This window comes from Gracilinanus agilis, chromosome 3 (genome assembly GCF_016433145.1).
Source record: "Gracilinanus agilis isolate LMUSP501 chromosome 3, AgileGrace, whole genome shotgun sequence".
Classification (NCBI taxonomy): Eukaryota; Metazoa; Chordata; class Mammalia; order Didelphimorphia; family Didelphidae; genus Gracilinanus; species Gracilinanus agilis.
In genome coordinates this window covers 4,668,817-4,694,873 of record NC_058132.1, presented here as the reverse complement: position 1 = coordinate 4,694,873, position 26,057 = coordinate 4,668,817, and the positions used below count along the sequence as shown (strand labels likewise).

Sequence of the window (26,057 nt, the reverse complement as noted above, 5' to 3'; positions counted from 1 at the left end):
CCATGTCAGCTGCTTTAGCCACTTCCCAACGCTGGAACGCCTCTTTGTTTACAGCACTGTCTTGGCACCAGAAGTGCTACCAGGACTATTTTTAAAATCAGAACCCTTTCTTTGGATCTGCAGCTCTGGGAATATATAGATTCTGGCCAGCCCGGGACCAGGAATTGGCCATTGACTCCCTTTTTAAGCGGAGGCGCCTGTTTTTCTCCAAAATGTTGGGCCATTCATCGTTGCGCCTCCTCTTCCCGAGTCCCTCCCAAGCCTATGATTTCGGACCATCCGTTGCTGCTGCTTATTGATTTAGGAAGCGGCTTCGGCCTATCCTTCCAATGATTTTTGGTCCTAAGTCGAATTCTCTCTCCGTTGACTATTGGACGCTTCTCGGGTGCTCTCATGGAAGGGTTGGTGCGGCGGCTTCACAGGGCGGGCACCAGACACTCCAGCACGTGCTGACTGGGTGACCCTGGGCAAGTGCCTCAACCTCTAACTTCTGTGGGCAGAAAACACAGCAAGCCACGCTGGCACAGGGCTGATTCCCTTTATTTGGTGCCTCGGCGGCCATCTTCTCTGAGGGACATTCCCAGCCCACGTTCCTCCTTCCGATCCCGGCTGCGGGAATTTGCTTTGCTGGGGAGCTTCTGGAGGATCCCCCCCGCCTCGTCACCCCCTGCTCCCCCAATCCTGGCTTAATTTGGAGATGGTTCCCAGACCCAGCTGCCCATGACTGCCCCTTTCCCCTGCTCCTCCGGCCAGAGCTCCTCCCTGACCCTCCAGCCTGACCAAGGGACTTCCTGGGGCATCCACAACCCGCATTCCCCTGCTTGGCCACCTCCAGGGGCTTCCAGACGCCCATACAAGGACCTGAAGAAAGCTGGAGAGGTCAGTCATTGGAACTGAGAAGGCAGAGCATTCCCGGTGTGGGGAAACGCCCAGAGCCAGGAGATGAAGCGCCCCGGGGCAGCAGAGAAACCAATCTAGGCCAGACTGTGTGTGTGTGTGTGTGTGTGTGTGTGTGTGTGTGTGTGTGTGTGTCGTGTAAGGCGCCTGGAAAGGGGTCAGGAAGGGGTTTGAACGCCGACCACAGCTTTTTCTGTTTGATCCCGAGGGTGCTAGGGAGCCCCGAAGTTTATGGAGTAGGGGAGGGACAGGATCGGACCCGGATTTGGGGCATCGCTTTGGGGACTTGTTCGGTTCTTTACCACGAGGAAAAAGGCTGCTTTGGTTAACTCACAAATAGTTTTCCTTTCCCCCAAAGCTTCCCTCCTACACACCCGTACCCTCACCCCTCCCCTTCTTCCCCCAACCAGCAGAGCTCAGAGCCCTTCCCCACAGTGACTACTTGGTGGCGGTGTTAAAACTAAGGAAACAGAGGATGCCCAGGGATGACTACATTTCCCAGAATCCTTGCGCTCACCCTCGTGGCGTGTCAAGACCAATCACCACAGACGCCTTAGGATCCTGGAAACTAGTTTTATGGCTCCCTCTATGCAGGCGCAGTTCCGCCAGCGCTGTCAGCTCCGCCCCAACAGCGGAGGGAGGGAGTACGCACGCGCAGCTCAGGACGCTGTGTGGGTCAGCCATAGAAGCCTCCGCCGACAATTGGATCATTCTTCCGAGCAGCTCGGGTAGTGCCTAGGGGGCGCACGGCCCAATGGCCCCTTAAGCCCAAAGTCCCGAGGCCTCCCGGGAATGGTAGTTTACAGTGTCTGGGCGCGCAAGCGCAGTTCTCACGGCTTTTGCTCTAGTGGTTCGCGGCGGGAGTGCGCATGCGCCTTACAGGTTGGCTCCAGAATAAACTGGCAGGTGAGTGGGCGCATGTGGGGCCTGGCACGCTCCCCTGCCCCTACCTGTCCCTTGTCCCTCACCCCACCCTGGGGCCGTCGGGGGTGGGGGTGGGGGGTTGGGCTCCAAGCGGGGCCAGCTAGTGCAGTGAGCCCTCCAGAGGTGCCCAGGCAGGGAAACTGAGGCTCATACCCCACCCCACCCCCACCCCATTGTGTGCCCCTTGAGCCCAGCGAAGCCTGAGCGTGCTGACAGCTCGTCCTGACCTTCGCCCGGACCGGTCTTTCTGCTTCATTGCCTTCTCTTGGCATCCTTGGAGCATTCACCGGGAGCAGCACAGAGTGATCCTGGACATCTGCTGGGAGGCCCATGCAGTCGTCTCCAGGGTCACAGCGGAGCCCCCATCCAATATCCCTCAGTGCTCCCCCTTTTATCTTACGCCTCAGACTGGTGAGCTGAGACAATAAGCCATGATTCCAATGGCGCCTCAGCCAGAGTGACTGTGTGCTCCCGAGAGCGCCCCAGCACCAGCTCGTCTGGAGTAGGTAGGGGCTCTGGCCACAACCAGGACGGCCGAGGCTGTGGCCGAGCTCCCTTGGGAGCGGCTCTCCGCCCTCCTTTGGCCCTGGGAGAGACTCCCTCGTCCCCTTTTATCCCTGCGTCGTGTCAGTGCCCTTAACCTCTAGCCAGTCTAACAGTCTGAGCGCGGCTGCCAGGAGGAATGATGTCACTCGATGTCACTCTGCATCCGGCCAGGGAAGGCTCCTTCTGTTTCTCCCAGCTGGGTCCTGGGGCCAGTTCTTGTGGCCATTGGGCTCCTGGCCTGCCCTCGGGGCTTTATTGCAGCAGAAAGTGCTGCTGTGCCGGGGTCCTTCCTCTGCCTCCGGGCTGGGGGCGGTCCTGGGTCAGGAATGGCTGTGATTGGCAGACCCCTGAGGCCTCTCCAGCCATGGCCCGACCTCTGCCTGGTGGGGGTGAGGCGGAACCCCCAGAGCTGCGCCAAGGAGCTTTTCTCTGCTTGATGGGGCGCCTTTCTTGGGGCAGCAAATAGGCTCAGTTCTCCTTTCACCCATGGCTGGTTGGTGTCCTCAGACCTGCTGGGGAGTGAGTGGTTGCTGTTTCTGGCTTCCAATTGTTCTCTGGGTATTTGGAAAACCGGAGCATTTTCCGAGGAGGACCTTGCCTCAGGGCTTCCCGTTGCTCTCTTCTGTTTGCTCATTCCGATTTCCCTGCTGGCCTTTCTACAACATCTCCACCCTGTGTCATCACGGCTGCCCCTTGTATCCGCTCTGATCTCTGCACTTCTGTTTGGCCAAGAACTTTTCCTGTCCTAGGAATCCATTGGTAGCAGGAGTTCCCCAGCCCGCCCCTCCTTTTACATCTGGTTCTTTCAAGCTCTTAGGGCAGGGGGTAGGTAAACTATGGTCCGAGGGCCACATTTGGCCCACAGCCAGTTTTTGTACTGCCCGAACTATTTAAAAATATGAAAATGGGGGCGCTAGGTGAAACAGTGGATAGAGTGCCAGGTCTGGAGTCAGGAGGACCTGGGTTCAAATGCGACCTCAGACATTTTCTAGCTGTGTGATTCTAGGCAGGTCACTTAACCCCACTTACCTAGCCCTTGTCCTTCTGTTTTACTAAGATGGAAAATAAGGGTTTAATAAATAAGAATATAAATATGAGAATTTTTACCTTAAGGACAGTTCAAAAACAGCCTGTGCCACTGTAGTTTCCCAACCCATCTCTCTTTTTTAAACCCTTGCCTTCTGCCTTAGAATCAACACTGTGTATCAGTTCCAAGGCAGAAGAACTAGGCAATGGGGGTTAAGTGACTTGCCCAGGGTTACCCTGCTAGGAAGTGGCTGAGGTCAGATTTGAAACCAGGACCTCCCATCTCTAGGCCTAACTCTATCCATGGGCCATTCCCCTCATCAGCTTCCCCCATCCAACCCCTCTTTTAGAGAATAGTACCTATGCCACACAAATTATCTTCAAAAATTGAGAAAGCATCTCCAAGCTCCCTTTACCGATATAGCCCCAGTACCTAAGAGCACAGACCAATATCATTCATGAATATTGATTTAAATGCTAACAATGACATCCTGGCAAAAAGCCAGGTCACTTATATAAGAATATTCCTTATGACTTTGGCCTTATGTTACAGTTGCAAAGATGGGTCAACATTAGAAACCAACAGGATCATATTAAAAACAAAAATATCCCAAAGCACACGTTATCTTGGTAAATGCAAAAAGGCCTTTGGTCAAGTGCATTACTCATGCTCAAAAAAAAAAAAAAAAACAAGAGTAGGCATAAGGCATTCACGGGAGATTTAATCTGACAAAATCTTTCCAAAGAGCAAAGGGAAACATTCTGGAAGCTTTCCTGGTGGGCAATGGTGCAGCCCCCTTTTCGTGGAGGACCAGGGAGGATGCAGGATGATGTCCTGACACCCACGTGAAATGGATTTCAAGGAGGTAGATTTGCACAAAGTCCTCCACCTCAGGCTCTCTTCCAGAGTCCCCTGAAGTCCATTGGCACGTCCAAAGTTAGGATGCCTGTACGTGGCCCAGAATGCAGGGATCTGACTAAGCTCTGGGCCCTCCACAGCCCCTGCTCAGTTACCTTCACAGTTGCCACAAATTGTCTTCATCTGTCCATTCCCTGGGGGAGGAAGGCCTCACATGCTTGGGGTAGACATTCCCTAACTCACTGCTGGGCTTGGGGGCCATTAATTACCCTCAACCTGATTGAGTCCATCTGCCAAGACCATTTTCCTGGGGTGCCTCCTGAGAGTTGGGTGACAGGTGGGCACCAAAGGTGGATAAGCCCCACCAGGGTGCTAGTTCTCCCTGAATACCCTGTAAACTCCAGCTTTCCCCCTAACTGAGAGGTAAATCAAGGGTTCCCCCTTCCCTGTTATTATATACAGAGATAATAGCAGTCTCAATAGAATAAGAGAGAAATTAAAGGCACATAGAGACAAACTCTTTTGGTTGTTGACCTCATGGTTTACTTAGATCTTAGGGAGACCTATAAGGAAACGGAGATACTAATTAAATGACCTGCTATAGAATAAACCCCCAGAAAACCAACAGCTTCTTTGTGGAATAATACAGTTCAGAAGGCACAACCAAAAGGGAAGTCCTGATCCAAGTGACCAAGAAGACATGAAATAGCCGGATTTAGTTGGCCACACATCCCCAGGACTCATCCCGACAAGATGGCTAAGGGCCCCTTCAAGAACTAAAGAGCACCTGAAATAGCCAGAAGAATGTTCAGTGGCTGTGCCTGAGCCATACCGATACCTTGAAAAGGAGCAACACTACCAAGTTCACGTCTGGTCCCATACTGCCAAAGAGCTGTTTCAATAGACTACGAAGGGAAATAATGAAAAGAAGCATGAAGGAGTCTGAAATCTCAAACTACACAGCAGCACTAATCAAAACCATTTTGTACTGGTTAAAAATAGGAGACTCTATGGGTGGAACAGGTAGATAAGGATGAATCAGAAATAATTTTACTCAGCCCAGTGTTTAGTAAACTAAAATATTTTACCTAGGAAAGAACTCCCTAACCATGAAAAAATTAGAAGAGAAAGGAGATCATATACTGTTTACAGAAGGAGCTCAAAGATAAATTCTTAAGCAAACAAGTGACAGAATTCATCATAATAAATAAAATAGATCATTATGATTATATGAAATCAAAAGGCTTTTATACAAAATCATCACATCTAGGATAATGGAGGAATTTACTTAGGAAGAGAAAACTTTTTTAAAATCAAATATGTCTAATAAGGATTTGATATCCAAGATATATAGACAATAGAAAAGAACATGACTGAACAGTTCTTAAAAGAATTGCAAACTATTACCAGCTAAATGAAAGAATTCTCCAAATCAATAACAATAAGGATGCAAATCAGAGCACTCTACAAATTGACAAAGATGACAAAAGATGGGAATAGGTAAGATTGGAGGAGTAAGACAGATGTACCTTGTTGGTGGACCTGTGAGTTGTTACAACCATTCTGAATTTGGAATTGGGGGGGTGGGGTGGGAAATGGCCAAAATGCCCATTTTCCTTGACCTCAAAACTTCATTGTTAGACATATGTCCCAAGGAGGTCACTAGTAAAAATAAAGGCTCATGTGCATCAAAAAATTAATTACAGAATTTTTTTGTGGTAGCAAAGAACTGGAGACAGAAATGTTCATCAATTGAGGAAAAGCTAAAAAATCTTGGTACCTGAACATAATGGACTATTATTAATGGACTATTGGAAACAGTGCATGTGATGGTGCCAAGAAGCACAGATACTGATGTCAACTGATGCAATGTGTGTCACAAGCAGAGAACCACAACCTAAAGATAACATAGGAGACAACACCTCTCCCCATCTACCCCTGCTTCTTTGGAGAGATCAGGGCTATTGTTGTGGGACACTGCCCAGAATAACATTTTTTAAAATGCATTTATTATTTTTGTTTTATTTATTTATTGTTTTATTTTCCCCTTTTTTTTCCCTAAAAAAATAATCAGTATAAATTATGGTTCTCTTGGAGGAAGGAGGAGGAAGGGAGTGTGAAGAGTGAATCAAACACTGTCTATCAATCAGCAACTTTTAAGTTAATCAATCAAAAACTTAAGTACAGGGGGCAGCTGGGTAGCTCAGTGGATTGAGAGCCAGGTCTAAAGATGGGAGGTTCCTAGGTTCAAATCTGGCCTCAGACACTTCCCACCTGTGTGACCCCAGGCAAGTCCCTTAACCCCACTGCCTAGACCTTACCACTCTTCTGCCTTGGAACCAATATACAAAACCTTCTAAGACAGAAGATAAGGGTTTAAAATTAAAACAAAAACTTAAGTACCTCTACTTAGTACCTTACCAGTCACTAAGATAATACTGTGATCACTGATTAAAAAATATTATAGCTCAAATTAAAATGACTTTTAGTAGCTTTATTTACAAAGGTGGAAAGAGTGAAAGTGGAGAAATATAAGAAGAGAGTAGAGAAAATGTCTAGCCCACTAAATGTTGCTCTGCTGTCTGGAGCAACCCAGGCAGGGCTCGTTAACCCTCAGCAAGAGTAAGGGTTCAACCCACATAGCCTCCTCCAGGGAAGGGAGGCCTCTCCAAAACCAATCTCTCCAAAACTAGGAAGGGAAGGCCAGCTACTCACTCACCAGGAGAAGATCCAAGAGCAGTCCTCCCAGAAGCAGTCCAAGAGCCCAGTCTAAGCTGACTCATGTTATAAAAATAAAGGAGCAGGTATCTCTATACTACTCTATACTAACTAGGCTAGCTAGTTATAGTTGTTATTAATCTAGGAAGCTGTGGTTTGATTCCCTTGATGGCTGGTGCAGGGACACCCAAGTCCTGCCACTCAGCTGGATGTTATAATAACTGCCCTTTATAACAGTGCCCAGGCAGGATCCCTAAAGGTCAGTGCATGGGTAACCCTTTCAGGTCCCACCTGGGGATGATTGATTATTGGTATTGGGCTCTATCAGCCTTGGATAACATTCATCTCACTGCATTGCTCCCTCCCCAGAGTGGTGATGGAATAACTACTCCAGGAAGGTACTTAATAAAATTTATCTATGTTGTTAATAAGGGAAAGGAATGATCAGGAACGGATTGGGAATAGGAGACCTTATCACTAAAGCTAAGAAAATAATCCCTCAGGACTGTAGGCTGTTCAGTAATGCTTGAGCTTTCATTCTTCACCTCTGGCTCAGCCTGGCCACAGCCAAACAAGAGTAAGCAATCTGTTTGGATGACACAGATATCAATGGTCTCTCTCAGCTTCTTACTGCTAGTTATTGTGCCAATTCTACAGCCTTCAGGAAATACTACCCTTACCACCCTCTGCTTCTTCTCTAACCCACTTCCTGGTTCCTTCCCCCCCCAACCCGCCAACCCCCGGGATACCTAAATAGCTAGAGGTGGTTTGGATGCCTAAATATCTAGGGGATTTCAGATAGAAACAGAGGATCCATGGTCAGACCCACAGGTCACTCAATGTTCAAGATCAATGTCCAAGGCAAGAGTTTAGGCCAAGGCTCCCAAAACCCAAAAGCCAAAAGGGGTCCCTCTCAGAGGTCTGTCAGGGTATTTATACCCTCTCTGGCCAACTGCCTTTCCTCTTGTCCTCACAGCCTCTGGGAACATTCTGGTGTCTCCAACTGTCTTCACCTGTCAATCAAGACCAGGCTCTCAACTTCCAGAGTTTGATTATGACACTCACCAGGAGAAGATTCAAACCAAAGATCCCAGGAGCAGTCCCAGTCGAAGCTCAAAAGAGAAGTCCCAAAGCCAGAGTCCAAGGTTGAAGCTGACGTCCAAGTCCAAGAGGCAAGAGGTAAGTCCTTGGACAGGAAGTTCAGGACTTTTTATAGTCCTTTTTCCATGTCACTTCTGTTATAAAGAAAGAGAGTGGTCCTAGGGAGATATGGATACCAGTGAGGTGGATGTATCTTTATATTCTCCCTAGGTGCTGGTGATGGGAGAACACCAACCCCAATCACCCTTGCTAGTTGTTATAATTTCCCCTTTCAATAATAGTTGCTCAGGGAAGGACCCCAAAAGGTTAGGTGGATGGGTAACCCTTTCAGGTCCAACCTGGAGTTGGATAAATTATTAATATTGGGTTCTGATTAGCCTTGGCTATTGACTTAGTAGAAGCTGGAGCTTTTGTTCTTCACAACCCCTCTGGCTCAGCCTGGCCAATACCAAACCAGAGAGTGACTGCCCTTGATGCAACTATGTTGGTGATTTTCTCTCAGCTTTCTTATTATCAGTGTTAGGTGATGCACTAGCTCTCTCAGCCTTCAGACAATATTCAGATCCTACCCATCCTCTGCTTTTTCAGATCTCTCAGCCTCCCTTCACCACCCAGGGACCAAGAGACCTAAAGAGCTAGGAAGATTCGGAGACCTAAAGATCTAAGGGACCAAAATCCAAAGGACCAAAGGCCAAAGACCAAAGACCAAAAGCCAAAGACCCCCTCCAAGTGGCTGTTAGGGGTATTTATACTCCCAGGCCAACCAACTTTGCCCCTGGCTCACAGCATCTGGAAACATTCCCATCTCTCCAACTGCCTCCCTTGTCAAGGTGACTCCAACATTTCTCAGGATTTGAATATAACACTTCCTGTCCCTTCCCCTCTTCACAAGGGCCAACCACAGCTTCCAAATTGCCTAGCACTGCTCAGGGGGGCAGTGTCTGGGATCCACCTCTCATTCTCTGAAAGTGTAAACTCTTATCAAAGGATTCACAAGTTTCTGACTGATTGAGTTAAAAGGGTGGAGGTCTCCAAGTAAGTGACCTGTGAACTTCCTTACCTAATATTAAGCAGGGGTGTTTTAAGTTTTTTGGTTGATTAATTCAAAATAGACAAATAGAATAAAGAATCCCCTTTCACATTAGGAGGTACTTTCTGATTCTTTACCTACATTTTTCCACTTTCACTCTTTTCACCCCTTTGTAAATAAAGCTGCTAAAAGTCATTTTGACTTAAGCTGTAATATTTTTAAATTGGCAACCACAATATTACTTTAGAATTCTCATATTTAGCATAAAATCTAAATTTAAATTCTTATAGGAGATACCAAGGAAAATCTAGGTGATAGAAAACAAAAGGTACCAGTAAGAATCTATTTTAAAAGAATCCTTCTACTCATGAATATAAAAGGAATTTCCTTAATGAAGGCAGTTTAGTGATTTGCCCAGGCTCATACAGATAAGCATTTGTGGCCTAATTTGAAGTCTTGCTGTCTACTCTAGCACTATATCACCCATCTCTCTACATCTTGGTTTAAGTATCTAGGTTATCTTTGTCTTATAGAAGGACTCTGGAAGGGGTCAACTCTGCCTAGTTTTGCATACAAGTTACACAAAATTGGAGCCAATTGGTTTTTCTAAATGGTAGAATCTACTTGGAAATCCGACTAGGTCTGGGGAGTTTTTCTTTGGAAGTTCATTCATGGCTTGTACCTTTTTTTCTTCTTTCTCAGATTGAGTTCCTTTAGTTCTCCAATTTTTGTTCTACTAGCCCTTGCTATTAGATATTTTTGTAAACAGTCACGCATTTTATTTAAGGCACAGCTAGATGGCACAGGGGCAGAGTGCTAGGTCTGGAGTTGGGGAAAACTCATCTTCGTGAGTTCAAATCTGGCCTCAATTTGCTAGTTGTGTGACCATGGGCAAGTCAGTTCACCCCATTTGCCTCAGTTCTTCATCTGTAAAATGAAAAGTAGAAGGAAATAGCAAATCATTCCAGTCTTTGCCAAGAAAACACCAAATGGGATCCCAAAGAGTCAGATATGACTGAAGCAATTGAACAACAAATTTTTATTTGAATTTTGTTGGCATATCAGGGGGCAAAGTATTCGTTTCTAATGACTTCTTTAATTTTCTCATCAAATATGAATTCCCTTTTTTTCAGTTTTGATTTTTGACAATTTGGTTTTCTCTTTTTTTAAAGTTAGCTAAAATTTTGTCTTTGGTGCTTTTTGTAGCTTAGTTGTTTTTTGTTTGTTTTTAAAAGCTGTACATCCAATTCACTGATCTGTCTTTAATCTTTATTTTTTTTTTTAAAAACCTCACCTTCCTCCTTGGAATCAATACTATGTATTGGTTCCAAGGCAGAAGAGTGGAAAGGGCTAGGCAATGGGGGTCAAGTGACTTGCCCAGGGTGACACAGCAGGGAAGTGTCTGAGGCCAAATTCGAACCTAGGACCTCCTGTCTCTAGACCTGGCTCTCAATCCACTGAGCAACCCAGCTGCCCCCCATCATGATTTGTTCTCTAACCCACCATTTCTTTAAATTTCTTTGACCTGCCAGTTTCTTAAATTATTTAGCATCCAATTTTTAAGTTTGATTCCTTTCTTTAACAGAATTTTATTCATTATGGTTTTATGGTGTCCAAGACAAAAATATATGTATTTAATATATCTTCTTTTCTGCACTTGTTTATGCATTTTTCTTCCTAGAGCATGGCCAGTTTTTTGTAATGGTTCTCGGAGGAATATGTATGCACTTTCTTATTCTCATTTGGTAATCGTGAAAGCTGTTATATTTCCTTTTCCAACAAATGTTCTCAGGTCTCTCTTTCTTGTTTACCTTTTTGTTAACTTTGTCTAGTTTTGAAAGTGATATCTTAAATACCCCAGCCATTATAATTTTGCTATGTATTCATCATTGTCTATTTCTCATTGAATTTAATATATTTCTACACCAAAACCATTTGTGTTTGTGTGTTCAGGTCACCTTTGCTCAGTTTAGGTAAGAATAATGTCCTTGAGAAACCTTCTAGACTTACCCCATTTTTCACATTTGTGTATTCTTCTTAATTTGTGATCTCCATTTATGAGAAATAGCAAGTTCTTCCACCTTTATCTTCTCCCTCGAATGTTCCTTTTTTTCCTTACTTCCCTTCCTCCCCATTAAAAACAACAATATGGAACCAAGCTACCCCTTTTTGTTTTTCTTTTTTCCCCTTATAGAAGCCAGTGGAAGTTTAAAGGATCACTTGTTCCTTCTCTTCCTATTAAAATGTTCCTACATAATTATGATCATTTTGCCTGTTACCATTGTTTAAGTAAGTTTATTTGAATAGGTTTCCCTTATCTCCTGTGCTTGTATTTCAGAGATTCTGCCAATCTCTGATCTTTCAGGAACACTTTCCTCTATTCTACAAATAGAATAGAGTACTATACACATTTCTTACCTAGCTGAATCATATTCAGAATCATATTCAGCTCTGTAGGGTTCGTAATCCTTGGTTGTAAGTCTTTATCGCCTGCCTCTTAGATTATCATACTTCAAGATTTTCTCTCCTTCTTAGTAGTTGCAGCATAGTCTTGTGTGAGCCTGGGGACTTTGATTCAGTTTCTAGCTGCTCATGGTACTTCTTCTCTTTTACCTGGATGCTCTGGATGTTGGCCCTCATATTCCTGGGAGTTTTCCATTTAAGGTTTCTGTTTTCACTTTGCTTCCTCGTAGTAGATCTGGGAAATTTCTGCGTATGATTTCTTGAAATAATATATTAAGTTTTTTGTTTGGTTGTGGTTTTCAGGGAGTCCAGCAATTCTTAAGTTGTCCATTTTCCAGGTCATTCTGGTATCAGATAGCTAAGATTTCCTCCCTTTCTCCCCCTAATCTTTTGACTGTGTTAATATTTCCTGTTGCCTAATGGAGTTAGTGAGTCTTGATTGCTCCATTTTATTTTTCACAGAGTTTACTATTTGGGAAAGATTTCCATCGTGTTTTATTTTATTCTTTACCTTTTCACTCCAGAGTTTTTTCAGTTCTCAGTTCATTTTTTATGTTATGCTCTATTTCTTCCAGCCTTTTTCATCGTCTTGGGATCAGGTTGATTTTTTTTCTGAGTCTTTATTCATACATGTCTTGGGGTACTCCCTTCTAGGTTTACCAGAGTATGTTGGTGGGTTCCATACTTTCTTCTCTTTCCTCATCTCTCCAGCTTTAGACTGGAACTTGACGTGAGAATCTGATTGTTTCGTCCTGTGTTCCTGGATGGGCCAGGTAGCCCTTTTTCCATCTTGCCCCCTTTGTGGACTGGAAATCCCTCTCTGTTGTCTTGGTGGTTTGAAGATCAATGGATAAAGCTCTGCTGGTGTTAGGAATCTCAGGCTTCTGGCTGCTAGCAGGTACCTTTTGAGGTCCCTGCAGGGGCTTCTTTGTCTTGGTGCTAAACTGGCCCTGGCTTTGGCTGTGGCTGACCCTGACCCTGGCTGCCTGGGCACTGCCAGGCTACCAAGGGTCAGGGATGTCATGGGGCCTCCTTTGGCTTCTCACTTCCATATGACGTGGAAGGTCTCAGATACCCCCAGGACCAAGGCGAGGCCCCCTGCATCTGGACCCTCGGGTGACTTCTCTCTTCCCTGCAGCTCTGCCTTCGGAGGCCTCTTCCCATCCCCAGGATCTGTGCCCAGTGGGAGAAGAGATGTCTCCAGATCTCCTGACCTCGGAGCACCAGGTGAGCTTGGGCGTCCCCCCTTGTGGATGTGACTGTGGAAACGGCCCCTTTAACTTCCCTCCCATCCGGTTATTCAACCTCGTTCTGGCCTGAGCCTCTGACCCGGCAGCCCAGGTCATCAGAACCGGCTTGAGTCAGGGCTGCTTAGGCTTTACAGATGGGCACAGCCAGAATCTTGGGGCTCCAGAACCCGGCAGAGATGCCTCGGGGGCACGGTGTTCAGGAGAGAATCCAGAGGGGAAAGCTGTACCCGGCTCTGCTCGTGGCCTCTCCCATGAGCCCCGCTCAGGAGCCGTGTCTGGCCTTACAGGAGTCGCTGACGTTCCAGGACGTGGCCGTGCACTTCACCTGGGACGAATGGCACCGCCTGAACCCCGCGCAGAGGAGCCTCTACTGGGAGGTGATGCTGGAGACCTTCGAGCACCTCGTGGCCCTGGGTGAGGCCTGGCACCAGCCCGGAGGAGACCCCGGCCCTGGGCAGGGAGGGGGCCAGAGCATGGGGGAGGATCCCAGGAGCTGGGGAAGGTCTCAGCCCATCCCGGGGGGATCCACCGGCCCCTCCATCCTCGGCCTCCAGGCTCCCCCAGGGTCAAAGGTTCTTGCCCTGGCCTAGGGCCACTGGAGCCTCCCGCAGGCTCTCTCCTTGGGGCAGGGAGCAAGGCCTCTCGGGGCTTCCATTGAATCTGGGCTCCAGCACCAGGGAGGGGACGAGCCTGGCCTCTGGGCCTCTTCGCTGTCTCTTCTGCCCTAAGAGAAAGGGTGAGACGGGATTGCGCCACACAACTCCCTTCTCTCCCACCTTCAGGGCTTCCGGGCTTCAAGCCAGATGTGATCTCCTGCCTGGAGAAGGGAGAACCTCTGTGGATGGACCCGGGGGAGGCCCCCAGAGACCCCCACCCAGGTGAGTGACCCACGGGGTGGCCAGGGGGACGGGGGAGAGCCACCAGCCCTCCCAGCTGCCCGTCTCGCCCTTCACACCTCTCTCATGGCCGTCCCCTCTGAGACCCTCCCCAGAAGCCCTCTGGAGTCCCGGAGCCCCAGCCTGTTCCCTCTCGAGGTGGCAGCCTTGCCCATCGCTGGGGCACAGAGCCGGGCAGGGCATAGAGAGCTGCTCAGTCTGTGCCCGTTGTTGGGGCCCAGAGCCAGGCCTGGCATGGAGCTGCCCCCCCAGGTCTCCCCTCTCGCCTGGCCCTTCCTCATCTCCTCCCCAGAGAAGTCTCAGGAGGGACTGTGGGAGTTACCCCAGGGGTGCAATGGGGTGCCTGGCATTGGGGGGGCCCCTGACCTCCTGCCTAGAGTTTCACAACTACCAGCTGGTGGAATGCTTGCAGCCCCCCTGCTGGTACAAGGGGTTATTTCCCCTTGTTTACAGATGAGGAAACTGAGGCAGTGAGTTCAGTGACTTGCCCAGAGTCACATGGTGGGGATGTATCTGAGGCTGGATTTGAACTCGGGTCTCTGGTTCTGTGCCTGTGGCCTCTCTGACTCTGAGCTCTCCTGTGGGAAGCCTCGGGGCTTCTGGACCTTCATAGCTGGCCCCCTCCCTGGGCGAGCCTCGGTGGGATGAGCGGTTGGGGGGCCCCATTCCAGCCCAGGCAGGCCGAGAGGGGACAGTGTGGTCAGCAGCCACTGAGTCCTGCTGGGCAGAGGACTGGCCGGGACTGACCATCAGGCTGAGGCGGCGGCCCTGCCCCCTCCTCCTGGAGCCCCCAGAAAGGGCCCCGCTCCCCGCCAGCCTCCCCCACGTCCCCCGAGGAGACTCCGGGTTAGAGCCAGGAGGGAGCTTCTGGGTGACCCTGGCGGAGTCCCTTACCCGTGGCCCAGCCCGACCCTGGCCCTCCCCAAGGCATGGGGCAGCGAGAGGGAGAGATGGCGGCTCCCAGGAGAGCCCGAGAGAGCCTTTTCCTCCCTCGGGGGCCTTTCTGGGGCAGCTGCTGAGCTGGGCTCCTGGGGGGAGGGGCGCAACAGGAAGAGCCGGCGCCCCGCCCCCGCCCCGCCCCTGCCCGCAGGAGGATTCTGGGAAAGATGCCTCGGAGAGCCCCTGCGGGCTGGCGCTCCCCTTCGAGAAGCGCGGAGTGCCCCACGTGACGTGACGTGACGTGATGTGACGTGACGAAAATAGTCCATTTTTGATAAGCTCCTGTTATTCCCGGGAAACAGAGGAGGCCCTGCTCAAAGCCCCTCGGGCTGAAGGATGCTGTGCTGGGAGCGGCCATCCCCGCGGAAATCCTCCGGCCAGACAGGCAGCCCCAGGATGTTCCTTTCACCGGGGTGGGACCCGAGTCATCCCGGCCAACATCGCCATTTTACAGAGGGGGGAACCGAGGCAGGTGCCGCTGCGGGGTGTCCACGTGCAGGAGCCACGGGCAGGTCTGTGCCCAAAGCTGCCCAGCCCCCACCCAGAGGGCCGTTCTAGAGGACATAAAGGAAAAGGGGGGAAAGAGGTTCCAAAATCTAACCGGAACGCCTCATAAGTTCTTTTGGGGAGGCCCAATAGAATTCACTTCCAGGCCTTGTTCCTCATTTCTCCATCTGCCCCGGGCTGGGTCTTCTCCAGGTGGAAGGGCCTTTCCCTCCTCCGGCTCCTTTTAGGGAGGAAACAATTGGGAAGTGACTTGCCCAAGGTCACACAGCAAGGAAGCAGTCTGGGGCTGGATTAGAACTCAGAACTAGTGTCTTCCAGGCTCCAGGCCCAGGACAAGCGCAGGTTCCTCCTTCGCTGTCTTGAACAGCCTTCTTCCTCTGTCTGACCTTTTAGTCTTCCTTCTTGATGGAAAAAGTCAGACTCAAACACCACACAGAGGGGCTTCTTCCCCCTTCCACAGGCAGCGGTGACACCTGTTTTGCCTCTTTCAGGTTCTTTTCCTGATGAAATGTGTGAAACCAAAGTTCCGGGACCAAACCAGGCCATTTCTGAGGGAGCATCATCCAAGGAAAGGCTGCAGGAGGTGGGTGCTGGGGTGGAGTCCCAGAGAGGAGCCTAGGAAGGGGGGAACTGGGGTGTCCCTCTAGAGAAGAGAATGGGAACCTGAGAGAGGGCTGGGGGAGGAAGATAGTTTGGTCTGATTATAATCCATTCATGAGAAGTTTGGAGGAAGGGGAAGTCCTGACTTCAGAAGAGTAGTCACATATCTACTAGAGAATAAGTGGGTGACAAGAAGGGATGGGGAGAAAGCCCTCCCTTAAAGAGCATCCCCTCCTTACTGGCAGGAAGGTGGAATAGTAGATGGAGCTCTGGACCCTAGAGTGTTAGAAAGACTTACAAGCTGTATGATCTTGGGCAAGTTATTTCACCTCTGCCTCAGTCTCCTCATCTGTAAAATGCGAATAATAATAGCACTTACCTCCCAAAATTGAGGCAATAATGTGAGAATAAGATGATGCTTGTAAAGAACTTTTATCAGCCTTTAAGGGCCACACACATGCTAGCTATTATTAGCAGAGAATTATATGTTGGAAAGAATCATTAAATGTATTACTGAATATAGAAAAACCTTTAGTCAGTGGAGAAGACAAATGGGAGAGCTCCCATTGGAGAGAAATCCTTTTAATGAATCTTGGCAAACTTCAAACCAAAGTTTTTTACTTCTGCCTACCAGAAAATTCATACCAGAGAGATACCTTTTGAATGTGATAAATGTGAGGAAATCTTTAATAATAATTCTTGTCTTTTCTTACAGCAAAGAACTTCTAGAGACAAACCCAATAAATGGAATGAGTGTGGGAAAGCCTTTAGCAAGAATGCACTTCTTATCTGTCATGAGAGAGTTTTTGCAGGGGAGAAACCTTGTAAAATTAAAGAATGTGGGAAAGCTTTTTATCCCATGGGAAGCCCTAATGACTATAAAAGAATTTATGCTCAAAAGAAACTCCATATTTCTAATGAATGCAGGAAAATTTTTACTCTACATCCAAGAGTTCACTCTGGAAAGGAACCCTTTTATTGTAATGAATGTGGCAAAGCCTTTAGATGGAAGTGCAAACTTAATGCACATCAGAGAATCCATACTGGAGAGAAACCTTTTGAATGTAGAGAATGTGGAAGAGCTTTCCGTGACAAATCTTACTTGCTGCTACATCACAGAATTCATACTGGAGAGAAACCCTTTGAGTGTAGTGAATGTGGGAAAAATTTCAGCCTGAAGTCATCACTTATTTTACATCAGAAAATTCACACTGGGAAGAAACTCTTTGAATGTAATGAATGCAAGAAAGCCTTTCATTATAAGTCTTGCCTTACTCTCCATCAGAGAATTCATTCCAGAGAGAAACCCTTTGAATGTAAAGAATGTGGAAAAGCCTTCATGTGGAAGACCCAACTTAATAAACACAAGAGGATTCACGTTGTAGGGAATCCCTTTGAAGCTGATAACTGTATAAAAACTTTCAGTCTGAAAGGACTCCTTACTGAACATCAGAGAATTCCTGTGGAAGAAAAACGATTTGAATGTAATGAATGTGACAAAGCTTTTAGATGGAGGTGCAAACTTACTGCACATCAGAGAATTCATACTGGAGAGAAACCCTTTGAGTGCAGAGAATGCAGGAAAACTTTCCGTGAGAAATCATGCCTTACTCTACATCAGAGAATTCATACTGGAGAGCAACGTTTTGAATGTGATGAGTGTAGAAAAAACTTCAGCCAGAGGTCATCCCTTATTTCACATCAGAGAATTCACACTGGAGCAAAACCATATGAGTGTAATGAATGTGGAAAATCCTTCATGTGGAAGAGTCAATTGAATAGACACAAAAATATTGCAAATGGAAAGAAATCCTTTGAATGTAATGTATGCAGGAAAATCTTCCATGACAAATCTCACTTTACTGTACATCAGAGAATTCACACTGGAGAAAAGCCTTTTGAGTGTTTTGAATGTGGGAAGAACTTTAGCCAGAGATCATCACTCATTTCACATCAGAGAAATCATACTACAAAGAATCTCTTCGAATGTAATGAATGTAGGAAAGCCTTCCGTGACAAGTCCCACCTTACTGTACACCAGAGAATTCATACTGGAGAAAAACCGTTTGAATGTAAGGAATGTGGGAAAACTTTTAGCCAGAGTTCATCACTTAGTTCACACCAGAGAATTCACACAGGAGAGAAGCCCTTTGAGTGTAATGAATGCGGGAAAGCCTTTCGGGACAAATCTCATCTTGCTGTACATCAGAGAATTCATACTGGAGAGAAACCCTTTGAGTGTAAGGAATGTGGGAAAAACTTCACCCTGAGATCATCACTGACTTCACACCAGAGAATTCACACTGGGAAGAAGCCTTTTGGATGTAATGAATGCGGAAAAGCCTTCCGAGACAAATTTCACCTTATTGAACATCAGAGAATTCACACAGGAGAGAAACCCTTTGAGTGTAAGGAATGTGACAAAACCTTCCACAACAAATATCAGCTTTCTGTACATCAGAGCACTCACACTGGACAGAAACCTTTTGTATGTCTTGAATGTAGGAAAACTTTTATGTCGAAGAGTCAACTTAATAAACACAAGAGAATTCACACTGGTGAGAAACCCTTTGAATGTGATAACTGTGGAAAGGCCTTCACTCGCAAGGACCACCTTACTGAACATCATAGGATTCATACTGGAGAAAAACCATTTAAGTGTGCTGAATGTGGGAAAAACTTCAGCCAAAGGAAATCCCTTACTTTCCATCAGAGAATTCATTCTGGAGAAAAGCCTTTTGAGTGTACTGAATGTGGGAAAATTTTCAATTATAAGAAGTCCTTTCTTTTCCATCAGAGAACTCACATAGGAGAAAAACCCTTTGAGTGTAATAAGTGTGAAAAATCCTTCCACAGTAAATCTCAGCTTACTGTACATCAGAGAATTCATACTGGCGATATATGCCTAGAGTGTAATGAATGTGGAAAATCCTTCCATAACAGATCTCAGCTAGTTGTTCATCAAAGAATTCATACTGGAGAGAAACCCTTTGGTTGTCACGAATGTGGGAAAGCATTCTATAATAAATCTCAGCTTAATGTACATCTGAGAACTCATACTGGAGAGAAACCATTTAAGTGTAATGAATGCGAGAAAGCTTTCCATCACAAATATCAGCTTGTTGTACACCAGAGAATTCATACTGGAGAGAGACCTTTTGAATGTAATGAATGTGGAAAGGCTTACCACAACAAATCTCAGCTTACTGTACATCAGAAAATTCATACTGGAGAAAAACCATACAAGTGTAATGAATGTGGAAAAAGTTTCAGCCATAGGAAATCATTCATTTTCCATCTAAGAATTCACACTGGAGAGAAACCCTATGAATGTAATGAATGTGGGAAAGCTTTCCACACCAAATCTCATCTTACCGTACATCAGAGAATTCATACTGGAGAAAAACCATATGAGTGTAATGAATGTGGGAAAAAATTTAGCCTGAGATCATCCCTTATTAAACATCTTAGAATTCATACTGGAGAAAAACCCTTTGAGTGTAATGAATGTGGGAAAAACTTCAGCCGGAGGTCATCACTTATTTTACATCAAAGGATCCATACCGGAGAAAAACCCTTTGAGTGTAATGAATGTGGAAGAAACTTCAGCCAGAGGTCATCACTAGTTTCACATCAGAGAACTCATACTGGAGAAAAACCCTTTGAGTGCAATGAATGTGGCAAAAATTTCACCCGAAGGTCCTTACTTAGCAAACACAAAACCATTCATACAGGAGAGAAACCCAAGTAATATGATAAATGTAGGGAAGCTTTGCCATGCGGAGTTAGTAAAGAAGAATTGATGCTGGAGTAGAGGCTTGAAACCTTTGAAACAGAGTTCATGCTTGGCTTGTTATCAGAGACTTCCTATTTGATAGAAACTAAAAAAGCAGCAAATGCAGAAGAGCCTTCAGCCAAACGGTGCTTTACTGAACGTTGGAGTGTGTGGTGAGAAATCCTTTAAGGGCAAAAAAATGCAGGGAGGTCTTTGGTACTAATGGAACACTTTAGAAGGCTCAGACAATTCCCACAAAAGAAAAAGTCCTGAATACAGTAACTGGGATGATCTTCGTGGCATAGAGTTCCTTCCTTGTTTAATAGCATAGACTTAGTGCTGGAGATGAGTTGCAGCAATGTGCTAATAGTGGGAGCTTCCTAACAGCTAGCTGCCATTTGTTTGATGCTGGAGAACCAAGATCCGCTGACTTGGTCACAAGCCACACTACTTTGTGGTATTTTGAGAGGCAAATAATGATTTCCTTTGTTTCTCCTGAGCTCCAAGCCATTTCTACAGATTGCTGCTAGGTGGCAGTAGAGTTGTACTGGTCAGTGCATCTCCAACAATTATCTAAAACTTATTTTTAACTCCCAGGGACAAGTTATAGGCATTCAGATGCATAAGAAACCTCAGTCCAAAAGGTGTGTAGTTTTTAACATAGCCACAAAAAAACATCACAGCAAACTGGGAAATATATTTGTGCATTAAACACTTAATTCCTTCATTAGTTTGCTTCATAATAAGTTTTGTTGATGCCTTTTCTTTTTACATTATGCTCATTTCTCCACAAAGCTCCATATGCTTCTCATAAAAATCTGGCGTCCATCATCGATGCCAATTTATAACAATAGGAACCATATTCAATAGGCAAGTTATATGTGAGTAGGCAGATTCAAGATAGGGAAATACAAATTATCCTCACCATAAGAAAAAACATTCAAAAATCTCTCTGATTCTAAAATATCTGAGATTCTTTTCAACACCCATGGATTTCTCAAATATTTTTAATTGTGAAAAAAATCTGATGTTAGCACGGCTATTTTTTTTTTTTACATTTGTTTAAACCCTTAACTTTTTGTGTATTGGTTCCTAGGTGGAAGAGTGGTAAGGGTGGGCAATGGGGGTCAAGTGACTTGCCCAGGGTCACACAGCTGGGAAGTGTCTGAGGCCAGATTTGAACCTAGGACCTCCCGTATCTAGGCCTGACTCTCAAGGCATGGCTATGTTAAAAACAAACATGCCTTTATACTGCTTATGGAGTTGTGAATTATTTAAATGATGTTACTAAAAAATATTTGGAGTAAAACTCCTGAAATATTACATATTTTCTTAGTTGTAAATCACCCTTTCCCTTCCTTCCAAAAAATATCATTGATAACTTTTGTATATTACCTTCATTTCCCAATATATTTCCTCCCACATCTCAAATAGTTATCATATAAGGGGTTTTGTATTTACAAATGGAAAATTGTTCATGGTTGGGCTGCACCACTGTGACAAAAGTAATTACTTCGATTTACACACTTGGTGCTTTGCCAATGAAAATCCCAAGGAACTACTTTACGGCCTTACACAAAATAGTAACATTAATTTGGAGGGAAAAAAGGTCTAGAAGAGTAAAGGAAATAATGGGGGATAAAACGTAAGAATGAAGGAGACATAGTCCTTCTAGACCCAAACTATATACCGGAGTAGTAGGCATCAAAACTATCTGGTACTGATTTAAAAAGCATATCAATGGGACAGACTAGATAAGACAGAAGCGAACCAGTTAACATTTGTAGCTATTAGTGGGACCAGTTAAGCTATGACTGCCAAGTCAAACCGTGGTGTAATATGGGTACCATGACTTTATTTTCAATATGCAGAATGATATATTTGTTACTTCGGGTTTTATCATTGTAAATACCGTCCTTTGTTCTTTCTGTTTGCTTCATTCATTCATTTACTTATTATCTCTTCCTCGAATTGCTTCTCCACAAAACAAAAAGACCCTAATTATAAGCATGTACAGCCCAGCAAAACACATTCTCAGACTGACCATGGGACCAAACATACATCCTTTTGCCTTTTAAGTTTGTCACCTTTCCAGCAGGGAGTGAGTGATGTGTTTCCCCTTCAGTCTTCTGATCGCTGCAGCACCCACTGGGGGCAGTGGCGCCCACTTTGGGAATCACTGATCAAGAGCTTAGCACCATCCCAGTCTAGTAGGACACTTTTCCTGAATCTTCAACCAACTGGATAGAATGTATTCTTCAAAATCTGATTTGGCTATCCAATGTTTTGGTCACAGGATCTTTATTTCCCTTCTCTGTAGCATGGACACTGATTGACTAAAACTAGTCACTCATTTGGAGAGGCATTTGCTGCCAAGTGTAGAAATTAAAATGGGTGTTTAACAGGATCTATTCTTTTTGCTTGGATGAAGGAATCCTAGAGACCTAGAAAAATAGCACTGATTCACTAGCCAAGTGTACAATAAACCCAGGACCATAAATTGCTTATGGAAGGGCTTCTTTGGCAAAAACTTTTGGAAAAACTAGAAATCACATTAGCAGAAGATAAAGCTGGAGTAACGCTTAGGCCATGTACTACAACGCATTCTAAATGGATACATTAGCTAAATGTCATATCATGAAGAAAAATTAGTTGAATGAAGAGAAATACCTTTAACAGATAATGTAGCATAATTATTAAAACATTTTTTAACCTTACTTTTTTTTTTTAGACCTTTATCTTCCATCTTAGAATCAATACCATGTACTGATTCCAAGGCAGAAGAGCAGTAAAGGCTAGGCAATGGGGGTTAAGTGATTTGCCCAGGGTCACACAGGAAGTGTCTGAGGTGAAATTTGAACCCAGGACCTCCTGTCTCTGGGCCTGACTCACAAACCACTGAGCCATCCAGGTGCCCCCAGTATGCATTTTAAAACACAAAAGCATCAAGGGCTTGGCAATGGGGGAGGAAGGGTAAGTGACTTGCCTAAAGTTACATAGCTAGTAAGGGTCTGAGGCTAGATTTGAACCCAGGACCTCCTCACTCCAGGCCTGGCCCTTGGCTGTGTTTCTTTGCTGCCCCTAAAATTCTATTTTTTTTTTAAACCCTTACCTTCCATCTTGGAGTCAATTCTGTGTAATGGCTCCAAAGCAGAAGAATGGTAAGGGCTAGGCAATGGGGGTTAAGTGACTTGCTCAGGGTCACACAGCTGGGAAGTCTCTGAGGCCAGATTTGAACTTAGGACCTCCCATCTCTAGGCCTGGCTCTCAATCTCTTCCTCGAACTGCTTCTCCACAAAACAAATGAGCCACCCAGCTGCCCCTCCTATAATTCTTAATCCATGAGGTCATAAAAGAGGAAAGAGACAAAATTTAAAAGGTTTTCACAAATAATGAGACTATCATTCAGTGTTATCCAAGAGAGACAAAAAGTGATCCACTGGAGAAGGAGAATAGCCAACCAAAGCAATATCTTTGGTTCATGGAATCATGAAGAGTCAGGTGTGACCAAATGACCAAATAAGAAGAAGCACAAACAAAAGCAGTGCAGCTAGGTTCAGAAGGAGAAGCATTAAATAGGGAAAATTTCTGTATGAAATATTTCTGATTTAGAGACAAAGACCAAAGCCATTCACCAGGAGATACATGGTGAACAGATATGGCAGGAAAGCTGTCTTCCAAAGAGTACTAGGAACTATGGATTTCGGCCAGAGGCAGGGACAGCCTTCCTGACCTTCAGGGTTATCTGGAAGTGAAAGGGGACGTGTCTGGACATTGTGAGCCCCCAGCTCTACGAGGTCTTCCCTCACAGCCTGAATGATGATGGTTTGTGAAGTCTGTTGTAAAGGGCTTCTCGTTAGGGCCAGGGAGCAGTCTGGATTGGATCCTTCCAACTCTGGCTTTGGGGACAGAGACCATCCCTGAGCAAGTACAGAAATTAGCCCCAGGGTTCACTGGAACACAGCCATTCAATCCATAGAGCATTTATGAATGGCCCAAATGTGCTGGCTCTGAACCTGTAAAGGCAGAGAGGAAATCAGTCAGCACAGAATCTATTCAGAATACAAAATAGTGGAGGGGGCATTGGCAGCTGGGGAGGCTAGACAGGTCTTTTGTAGGAGGTGGAGCTTGGGCTGAGCCTTTTGGGAAATGAGAGGTTCCAGTAGGGTAAGGAAAACGAATGCTCCCACCTGAAATGGGAGGCAGGCACAGAGAGGAGATGGAACACTAGAAGAGAAAGAACTAGAGGGTCACAAAAAATCCAGTGCATGATGGACAGAAAGGTGTATTCGGCCTAAGACAGGATGGAATCTAGTTGTGAAGGGTTTCAAGTGTCACCTGGGAGTTTGGCAATAGGAAGCTTCTAAAGCTTCTGAGCAAGGGAGTGATGTGGTCAGACCGCTGCTTTAGACAGGACTATTTCTTGCTCCACTCTGGCCTCACACTCAAGGCTGTGCTTCTGCTCCTGTCTCTACACGTAACTTTAGGGAGCCTTGAAACATGAAGAAACCATAGTTCTTCCACTGTAGGGAGCCAGGAGAAAGGGCAAGAGCCCCATCACAGCTCTGTTTCTTCCAGGAACCAGTGAGGAATGAGCTTGGACTGGAGCCATCAACTCTTTCTCCTTTTCAAAGAATTTAGAGCCCAGGGGGATCTTGGAAATCATTTGTTGTTATTGAGTTATTTCAGTCATAGCCAACACTTCATGACTCCTTGTGGGGTTTTCTTGGCAAAGATACTGGAGTGGTTTGCCATTTTCTTCTCCAGCTCATTTGACAGATGAGGAAACTGAGGCAAATAGGGTGAAGTGACTTGCCCAGAGTCACACAGCTAAGACATGTCTAAGGTCAGAGTTGAACTCAGGCAGATGAGCCTTCCTAACTCCAGACCCGACACTCTGCCCACTGCACCACCTAGCTTCCCTTTCTAGTTTAGTTCTTTTGTTTTACAAATGAGGATATGCAGATCCAACAATGGGCTTTCTGCTAAGCGTCACATAACCAACTCATAGAGTGGAAGAGGGAGGACTTGACCCCAATCTTCCGACTCCCTTCAGAAACTCCCCAGGTCTGTCCTCTCCTGTCCAAGCCTCCTGCCCCACCAGTCCTATCAGAGGACTTTCACAAACACACACGTAGACACATGTATACCTGCACAACCATAGGAATGTGCCCCCTTAGCTGTCCCCAAGGTGATCCTGGGTCTGCAAGAGGAACGGGGGGAAGAAGGATAATTCTGAGTCAAGATCTTGGACACAACCCTAAGGTTACACAGGGTTGGAATCCACTCAACAGTTGCCCACCTTCAGCAGGCTGCTTGTCTTTCTTGGAGGAAGCCCTAGTTTGTTCCCATCCCTGAAAGGCAGAAAGCAATCATGTCCACACAGCAGTGCTTAGATGAGTCCTCAGTTCAGGCATTTGAGAAGTGTGAGCTGGGTTTGTGACTTTGGAACAAAGTGAAGGTCCCCACTGCCCAGACTCACCCCAGGGATGCTGGCTGCAAAACCCCGGGCTCTAGTTGGCTCTGCATCTTGCTGAGCCTTGACAGAACCCAAGGGCATTTCAATCCTTGAGGAAGAAGCAATGGGGCAAAGTGCTGGTCACTATTAGCCATCACTGGGGCAGCAGGACCAGGTTCCCTGACACCACACTTTCTCAGTGTCTCTGGCTACATTCTTGGGCCAGACCCTACATCATGCCCTTGAGGTCCTCTCAGAACTTGGGATCAGGAGCTTAGATTTCTTTCTTTTTCTTTTGTGAGTGGTTTCATTGTTTCTAGCTCAGCCCCAATTCTGTGTTACCCACAAACCCAAGGAAGTGGTTTGAGACACATCAGAAAAAGAAGTCCAGGGCTTAGCTCATGTCTTTTAGATTCCAGACTTTCTCTTGATTTTTTCTTCCTGGGAATGGATGTGGCCATTTGTTTAACACATCTATTCAAGATTACCTGGAAGGCAGCCCATTTTGATGGGGATCCAAGCAGGAATAGACCTTGCAAGGAATGTAGGGCCACTATCCAAGCTACCCTCCTTTTGGGAACCTTTGCCTCTGCTGCTACTAGGGCAGGCCAGGTTGCCACATGGAGTTAGTCATGGGCACCCATAAGTCAACTACAACGGTATCTCCTTCGGGATTCTGAACTTTGGGGCATCAACGAAGACAGGGACCCATCGCCCTTCTCCTGAAATCTCCATAATGACCTGGGTGATGGCCAAGCATAAAGTTAGGCAAGAAAATCAAAGTCCTGGTACATGGAAGTTGGGGAACATACAATCAGCTAACTTTGTGAGTAAGGCGCACGTTAGCCCCTACACATATCTGATGCAAAGTTTCCTTCCCTTTCTGAGTTCTCCAATCTAACCTATTCGCTGCGCTCTTGCTGATGATCACCCGTAGATCAAACTAAGGCCTGGTTCATGGATAGCAAGTCAGAGCACATTGGCATAAACCACCGATGGACGATGAATGCTTACTCCCCAAAATTACAGGTGGAAGATCCAAATGTCTGTTCTACCCTAAGAGAGGGC

The 26,057-nt window shown here is 46.0% G+C and overlaps 1 protein-coding gene across 1 annotated transcript; it reads left to right on the top strand.

The window, feature by feature from the left end:
- Positions 1–720: 720 nt before the first annotated feature.
- Positions 721–20,209, top strand: LOC123239448 (zinc finger protein 260-like). The gene is made up of 10 exons (XM_044666725.1): positions 721–879; positions 1,746–1,803; positions 2,011–2,232; positions 12,703–12,791; positions 12,949–13,228; positions 13,597–13,692; positions 15,648–15,739; positions 16,472–16,558; positions 17,630–18,208; positions 18,875–20,209. The coding sequence occupies exons 1-10, from the start codon at positions 721–723 to the stop codon at positions 19,505–19,507; spliced, it is 2,295 nt and encodes a 764-aa protein (XP_044522660.1). The 3' UTR covers positions 19,508–20,209.
- The last annotated feature ends 5,848 nt before the right edge of the window (positions 20,210–26,057 follow it).